Genomic DNA, 8270 nt, shown 5'->3' on the forward strand with positions numbered 1-8270 from the left:
TCCAATGGCTGTCAATCAAATCAAATAATGGAAAAGTCTGAATAACTTGATTTGAAACACGCATGCAAATTCAAAAGACCCATGCTGAACAAAACCAGCCTAATCTCCATGCGGAAATGGGCGCAACAAATGGTCTCAATTTGGCCCAACCATGCGGTCGTACGAGGCCTGCTACGAACATCACCTTACTTCGTGCACTGGGCCTGCTACGGCAGCACTTTACTTCGTGCACTTGGCACGGCCCAGCTCACACCATCACAGTTCACAGGTCCCGCTCTGCGTCGGCCGCCCACAACACCCCCCACCCCAGTTCCAATTGGCGGCCTGCCACGATCCCGCAGTTCGAACCAAACGGGCCCAACTGGGAACCGCCTAACTCCATGCGCCACAAACCGCCGAGCGAACGCAGGTGCGCGAGACCACTCGCAGCGTCCTCGGCACCGACGGTGCGCGCGGTCGCGCGGCAAGCGAGCCGGTGCCGGTGTGCTCCGGCGCGTAGCGTTGGAGCCAAGCGCGTGAGGTCACCTGGCCCCGGCCGGCCGGCCGCCGGCCGGCCGGCCTCTGGGCCCCGCTGTGCCAACTCGACTCGCCACTCTTGGGCCTTGTTTAGTTCACTCCGAAATCCAAAAAATTTTCAAGATTCTCCGTCACATCGAATCTTGCGGCACATGCATGAAGCATTAAATATAAATAAAAACTAAAACTAATTACACAGTTTGTCTGTAAATCACGTGACGAATCTTTTAATCTTAGTTAGTTCATAATTAGACAATATTTATCAAATAAAAACGAAAGTGCTACATTAGCGAAATCCGAAATTTTTCGGAACTAAACAAGGCCTTGCTGCCCACCGCGAGGCCCCACGACGGACACGTCCCAACAACAGGAACGCAAATTGAATTGAATTGAACTAATAAAAAATATCGGCAGCGCGTCCCGGTCGCACACCGACCCCGGACTTGGATCTGAGACACCGCCGGAGCCGGAGCCACCTCGATACCTGACCGGAAGTCGCCGCGCATAATTGACGAATATACAAAGCGGCGGCGGGGCCTCGGTGGGCGTCCTCCCACCGTACAACTTGCACGCATACGGCCGTACTTTTTTTTACGAAATTAATACATACGTACGGCCGTACTTGTTTGTTGCTTCCACGGACCGGCGAAGTTTCAGGGCAGGCGCTGTTGCGCGTGCCGGCGTGCGTCAGTCTCCGCGACGGCCCGTGATCTGCCGAGGATGCGCAACTGCGCCGCCCGCGCGCGCGCGGTGACGACGACTGGCGAGTGACGAGGCGTGCGTGCTGTGCGCGTGAGGTGAGGAGAAAAGTCTTCTCCATCTGGCAACCGGGGTTGGCAGCAGCGATCAACTCATCCGCGACTCCGGCTTCCCTCACGCGGCGTCGCCTCGCCGGTCCTCGCCGTGGGTGCGTGCGTGAGTGCATCCCTCTCTCTCCCGTTCCCGTCTCTCTCATCTGTTCGCACGGTTCGGGCTTCCTGTTTCGTAGTAGCCGTGATGATTGCCATTTTGACTGGGAGCAGTTGCGATTTGCCTTCGGATCTGCTCCGGTCCGATTTGACGTGGATATGCATATGGGTTGGTTGCTGCTGCGTCAGAGAGAGCGGCTTGTCGCGGCGCGGAAGGCGGCACGAGCTTCCAGTCCCGGGGCAGGGCGGGTAGCCGGTAGCCGCCAGCAGAGCTCGCGTCTGCCTGGGAGCGACACGACGTCTCTCTCGCTCGCTTTTTTCCCCCTGTGTGCTGCTGTGAGGAATGACGGTCTCCGCACTCATTCCTCACCGGTCGCCGTCCCCGATTGCTCACCTTTGTACGGCGGAACACTTTGGTTGGTCCACACTTTTTCTCCGCCCGCAAACCACACCGATTATTGCGTCGAGCGATTAGACTCTTTGTTTTCGTGGTGGGCGAGCCATGGTGAGCAGCTCGCGGTGGGAAATCGCCGGGAATTCTTTTTATGCTCCTCTCGTGTTCGGGCGGCGGCCCCGTCGATTGATTCGCTGTTCTTGCTTATTGTCTGATGCCACAGGAGGAAGAGGCGGAGGCGGCTGAGGGGCTCTGATCGGCGGATGGCGCGTCGGATTGGAGCAGTCGAGGTTGGGGGATTTCCTGTCCCTCTGGAAGGGATCAAATGCGGCGCCTGCCTGGTGGACTGGGTGGAGCTCTAGTGGCGGCCGGTGTTCCTCCTGCTGGCGCCTGCCTCATCTAGGTGCCCTTTGTTCAGTTCTTGTTGCGAGTTGTTAATCTACCGTATCCGGGGTCTGGGGATCCGTTTGGCCGGAGGTTTTGAGTAGATGGATGACGAGGACTACTCGTGGGTGCGGCGCACCAGGTTCTCGCAGTCCATCGTCAGGTCCAGCTCCGGCAGGGAGCAGTATGGCGCGTTCATCGAGCAGTTCAGTCGTGGCGCCGAGCTGAGGCAGAACGGGTTGGGCACAGGGGGCTACAGGCTCCCTCGCCAGAGTCTACAGCCGCCCTTGGCGAAGGGACCCGGGGTCTCCAACTCGGCAAGGCTGCCGATTCCCAAGGCGAAATCGGCAGTTGCCCAGTCGGAACGGAAGCTGAAACATGTGTCTTCAGATGGACAGCTCAACAGAGACAGGAGCGCTGATTGCTCGTCGCAAGAGTCATCGGTGAAGCAGAACCGGAAGGGGCTCGTCGGCCTGAACTTGGACATTCCACAGCTGCATGTGGTTCGGCCATCCAAGGACAGTCCAGACCCGCTGGATTTCTCTTTTCACTCGGAAGAGCACAGCCAGACGCTTCAGAGAGTGTGTTCTAGCCCGGCTCCTTTCTTTATGAAGGATGCAACGGCACGAGCTGATGATTCCAGAGTGCGTAGTGCATCTATGAAGGTCACCGGAGAAGTGTCCAAGCCGATGGCGAAGCCGAAACGAAGAGCCAAGTCCCCTATCCCCAAGCGCGCCATCTCGGATGTGTTCAAGGAGGCGAAAGCTGCCACCAAGAGGTTCTCCAGCCCGCAACGGCAGAGGAAGCCCACATCCCCACGGTCACCAGATGACAGCCCTCCATTCGGCTTTGCTTCACTGAGAACACCAAGCAAACTGAAGATTAATAGCAGAACCTCCTCATGGCCGAGAAGGAACCTTGACAGTGGACTGGCAAAAGTTGCTGCACTGGAGATCCTTGAGAGGTGGACAGTGGATCGCTCTGAGTTGCTCATCGGCCATAGATTTGCATCCGGGGCGTATAGCCGATTGTTCCATGGGATCTACAAGGAGCTACCTGTTGCTGTGAAGTTCATCAGGCAGCCTGACGATGGCGAGGATGACGAATTGTCTGCTAAGCTTGAGAAGCAGTTCACTTCAGAGGTTACCATTCTGGCAAGGCTCCAACATCGTAATGTCATTAAGGTAACCATGTGATCTTTCATGTAACATTTTGTTGATGTGCTCTGCATAGAATTGGCGGTGAACTTGTGCATGTTTCTTTGTAAATGTGACAACTGCTACATATTTTTTGTGTAGTTATGCTTTTCTACCTATTCATATAACAATCCAATATGCATATGCTCTCTCGTTTATTTACTTGTTGCATTAGTTTTTTCATAAGTCAAACATTCTATCTTTAATCACCATTTTTTTAAAAAAATTGTATAGGTTAACAACATATTAATCAGGTGCCTGAAATTTGGCCTCTTCTCAGGCGACAAACGTGAAACGTTTGATGGAAAATTGACGGCAAATAAATACTCTCTCCCTTCATTTGTCTGTTGTTCTAACGCGAATCACACAACCAACACTAGCTAGAGCAAATCTCTCACACTCCCGCTCTCCATTTGTACTAGAATGGAGAGAGCATCGGCAATTACACGGCCAACACGCTTCAGGCTTCGGCAATAACACTACCATCACTATCGCCTGAAATCTCAGCAATTTTCAGGCACCTGAGATGCAGGAATGTTTTTATATTCACTATGGAAAATGTATACTTTCATTATATACAGTTCACATGCTGTGAAACAACATTTTTATATAAAAAAATTGATGTTCAAAGTTAGGAATGTGTGTGCCCTTTCTCAATGAAAGATAGGACTGGTCTATTGTATGGTTGTTGAGTCAGTACAATGCACATTTGAACATTCATCAGCTAATCAGCATTACATTGCAGAGTGTTGGCACATGTTTAGGACAGATATTATGTGAGCCATCTCTATTCTCTGTTTTTATTCTACAAACATGAATTTCTATTTGTACCACAATATTTTAATTGTTATTCGCTGAATAATAAGGAGTACAACACAAGCATCTTCCCATAGAGACAAAAAGTATGTATAAGAATATTCTTGTTTGGGGAATGACTTCAACTCGTTTGGCTTATTTCAGTTTAATCAAGGTTATCATATTTTTCAATCATATGGCATATGGGATTGTTGATTTGCACGTACCGTCGAAATATTTCAGACAAATGATGCTAAAGTATTTTAATTTGCTACTAACTTATCAACATTACGCGAGAAAAGGCTATATGGCAAATTCAATATTTCAGAGGATAGATTCTGTAGTATATTACTATAAAACCAGTTTTTCTAACTCATTCTTTTCTAACTCATTCCCATTTTTTTCTTTAGCTTGTTGGGGCCTGTAATTGCCCGCCAGTCTTCTGTGTCATCACTGAGTTTTTGTCTGGGGGTTCTTTGAGGGCTTTCTTGCGAAAGCTGGAGCGTAAAACTCTTCCTTTGGAGAAGGTCGTTTCCATCGCTTTGGATATCGCACGTGGCCTGGAATATATTCACCTCAAAGGAATTGTGCACCGTGACATCAAACCCGAGAACATCTTATTTGATGGAGAATTTTGCGCTAAGGTCGTCGATTTTGGAGTGGCATGTGAAGAAATATACTGCAATTTGTTAGGGGATGATCCAGGTACTTATAGATGGATGGCACCAGAGATGTACAAGCACAAGCCATATGGCCGGAAGGTTGATGTTTATAGCTTTGGACTTGTCTTGTGGGAATTGGTCACTGGTTCACTCCCTTACGAAGATATGACTCCGCTTCAGGCAGCTTTTGCGGTTGTTAATAAGGTGTGTGCTCTTCTAACTATTTATCTTCACTATGCTGACTACTTCAATTTATTGTGTTCGTACTTCATGTTCATCGTCATCCTGTTCATGTATAGTTTGGACTTTGGAGGGTCCTCCCATTCGTAAGAACTGAGAAAAATATATTTGTATCCAGTGTTTTCGAGAACAAGAAACTCCAAGTCACCGAGTTTACTATTTTTGTTAGTTTAGTTTTTAGTTTGGAATAGTTACTTACAACCATGGGTTCTCGTTTCAGAATTTGAGACCGGTTATTCCATTGAGCTGCCCAGCAGCGCTGAAGCTATTGATCGAGCAATGTTGGTCCTGGAACCCAGAAAAGAGGCCCGAGTTTCAGCAAATAGTTTCAATCCTTGAAAACTTCAAGAGAGCTCTTGAAAGAGATGGAACACTCGACAAGGTCCCAATCTCGATCTGCCAGGCCCTGGAATGCATTGATCAAAACAAGAAGAAGGCTGCCAACTGGATCCAAAGGCTGTCATACGCTCAACCTGATTTCTCCGGACGTCCACCCCCAAAGTTACTGTAGTTACGCGTCTTCTTGTTCTTAGTAGCTTGTTATCTGGTAGGTAGCTACTGTGTAAATTGAATTTTTCATGTTTTTGTTGAGAGACCAGAGATCTCTTCATGGTATATACTCGGACACAGTACATACATCAAATTTTTTGGGGGAGCACAGTAAATACTTGTTTGGCTATCTTAACAAATTCTATCTTGGTGATACTTGAGAGCGATATGATAGAAATCTTAGCATGTCGGTGGTCGAAGATAATTGAGACTAAAAACCTTAAGAGAAATAGAGCTTGGCTATGTAAGGACGTTAACATATTTTGGTTGACCCGGGATCCGGGGGAAATCCAGCCTTTACAGGCCCAACACTGATAACCAGGATCAACTCTGCAAGGGCTGCCCAAAACTCTCTGATTTGTGATTTTGGACAAAGATTTAGAAATATATGAATGCTTTGATTCTGATTTTGACCAAAGGTTTAGATTTATGGTTAGACAGTCATTAACTCGGTATATAGGTTAAATTGCAAACAAGCTGCTATAATTCTGAATTCTGACCACATCTCTCAAGCAGCTTCTACAGTGCTGGTAGTACACGGAGTGCCATGGCATCCAGCCTCAAACAGCCTGATGCCCTGATGGATGGTACACCGAAAGGTCACAAATATTAAGCCTTCAAACTGAATCAGAAAAACTATCATCAGGGGCAGATCTATATAGTACAAGCATGGCGTGCTGTCTCTCTAAATTTTTTTTGGAAAACACCTTGTATATACAACTGCTAGTCCGCTCAGTCCATACAATAGCTTCAACACTCTACACTTACAATTATTTTATCATCGTTTAGTAATCTAATTATATTATGTCCATATTAATGAATTATATCATCTTTGTCCATACCACCATGATTGAAATCCTAGATGCACCGCTGACTATCATCGTATCTTTTCTTTGGTCGCCTATCCCACGGCCGCACTATCTGTATCTACATCATCGTATCAGGTCCTCCCGCTGTGACACCTCCTTAAACCGGGAGAAGTTACACTCATCCCACACATCCATCCATCGTCGTTAGAAACTGGGAAAAATAATACTTGTTCTCTCATCATTGTATTGCATGGATTCATCATCATCGGTGATGATGAGTACTGATCACACGACCTCCACCGCGGTCCGGCCGCCGAAGTCGAGCGTGAGCATGGACGCCCTGACCCTGGACCTGGTCTGCTTCTCGGGCGAGCCGACCCTGATGGCCACCGCCGCCCCTCCAGCTCCGGTGCCGGTGCCGCCCGGCGCGACGACGCGCTCCGGCGTGCCGAGCCACTTGGCCTCCATGTACCGGTGCTTCCTCCAGGGCGCCATGTGCATGCCGCTCTCGCGCGCGCACTGCCTGGCCGCGTCGCACATGACCCTGACGACGGCCCGCAGCTTCTCCGAGCGGCCCACGAACAGGTCCGGCAGCGCGGCCACCAGCGCCCTGTACTCCGCGCCGCCCCGCGCCATCTCGAACTCGGCGCGGAAGCTGGGCTCGATCACCACGCGCACCGCCTTGCCGCTCCTCCTCGTCGGCACCACCACGTCCACGTAGCTGTGCTCCCCTGCGCACACGAACGCGTGTAGAAATTCAGAAAACCGTGTGCACTCACCAGACGTGGTGTGGTTGGCGATGGCCAGGCCATGTGCGATATACATGCGAGTTTAATTATGAACAGTCGTGCCATTACACATCACGCACGACTTTTTTTTCTTTTTTTTTGTAACCGGACAAAAAAGAACAGATGGACCATTCCACTTGCAGCCTATATAGCTGAAAAATTAAGGCGCAGCAAGAATACGATCTGGCCAAAAAGTTGGCCACATGCACGTTCGGTTTCACGATTTGGACTCCAGACATTTTTTGCGTTCGTTCTGCCACCGTGCACAGAAAATTTTCAGAGCGACTAGTTTTACCTGAGGGGATTTCGGGAGTGCGGGACCACTTGGACCTGCAGACGGCGCTGTTGTACCCGGCGTCGCGCAGCCGGTCGGCGAGGAAGCGGAGCGCGCAGCCCCGGCAGCCTCCCGCGGCTGCGGCCGCGCGGGTCGCGCAGGAGCAGACGCCGCCGGGCGTGGCGCGCATCTGCCTGACGGCCTCCTCCGTGTCCGCTTGGATCCGGCTCTCCGCGGAGCTCGTCTTGGCCAGCGCTGCCTACACGTACGCACGCATCTGTCACGTCACGGCTACGGAGACACTAACGCGACCGCTGCTCCCGCCAGAACGCCGCGCTCTGGGCGCGCCCGCCGCTGGGGCTTGATCCTTCGTCATCGTCGTCGTCGCTGCCGCCATCGCCGGCGGTAGTAGCGGCAGCGGTGGCGTCCTCCGGCGGCCACCTCTCCTTCTCGGCCTCCTCGTAGAAGCCCAGCACCATGTTGGACAGGCTCATCTCGTTGCCGGCGGCGGCGGCCGCCTCACCAACAACCATCCTCGCCGAAGCTCTCGCTCTCTGCGCGGGATCGAGGCTTGGCTCTGTGCTGGGCTGTGGGCTCCTTGATCGCCACAAAGTTTTATCGCGCTGGTTCTGTGGCTTCAGCTGATGAGTGGGTTTTGCTTTCAGCCGGTTTATATATCCGGGGATGTGGGGGACGTGGCGAGCCGGCTATGGTTGATTGGGACGTAGTTGTGGGACCCGCGTAAGAACGGATTG

General features: G+C 51.0%; 1 protein-coding gene and 1 pseudogene across 1 annotated transcript; one reads left to right on the plus strand and one right to left on the minus strand.

Moving 5' to 3' along the window:
* Positions 1685–5777, plus strand: LOC8082987 (serine/threonine-protein kinase HT1). Its single transcript, XM_002440045.2, has 4 exons — positions 1685–1929; positions 2042–3386; positions 4604–5059; positions 5316–5777. Exons 2-4 carry the CDS (start codon positions 2307–2309, stop codon positions 5604–5606), a joined length of 1827 nt encoding a protein of 608 aa, XP_002440090.1. The 5' UTR covers positions 1685–1929; positions 2042–2306; the 3' UTR covers positions 5607–5777.
* Positions 6123–8270, minus strand: LOC8082988 (annotated as a pseudogene).

This window comes from Sorghum bicolor, chromosome 9 (assembly GCF_000003195.3).
Source record: "Sorghum bicolor cultivar BTx623 chromosome 9, Sorghum_bicolor_NCBIv3, whole genome shotgun sequence".
Classification (NCBI taxonomy): domain Eukaryota; kingdom Viridiplantae; phylum Streptophyta; class Magnoliopsida; order Poales; family Poaceae; genus Sorghum; species Sorghum bicolor.

Bases quoted from the DNA above. Each gene is read 5' to 3' on its own strand.
- LOC8082987 (XM_002440045.2), top strand. From the start codon at position 2,307: ATGGATGACGAGGACTACTCGTGGGTGCGGCGCACCAGGTTCTCGCAG. The intron at 3,387-4,603 runs GTAACCATGTGA...TTTTTTCTTTAG, and splicing joins AACATCGTAATGTCATTAAG to CTTGTTGGGGCCTGTAATTG. The intron at 5,060-5,315 runs GTGTGTGCTCTT...TTCTCGTTTCAG, and splicing joins CTTTTGCGGTTGTTAATAAG to AATTTGAGACCGGTTATTCC.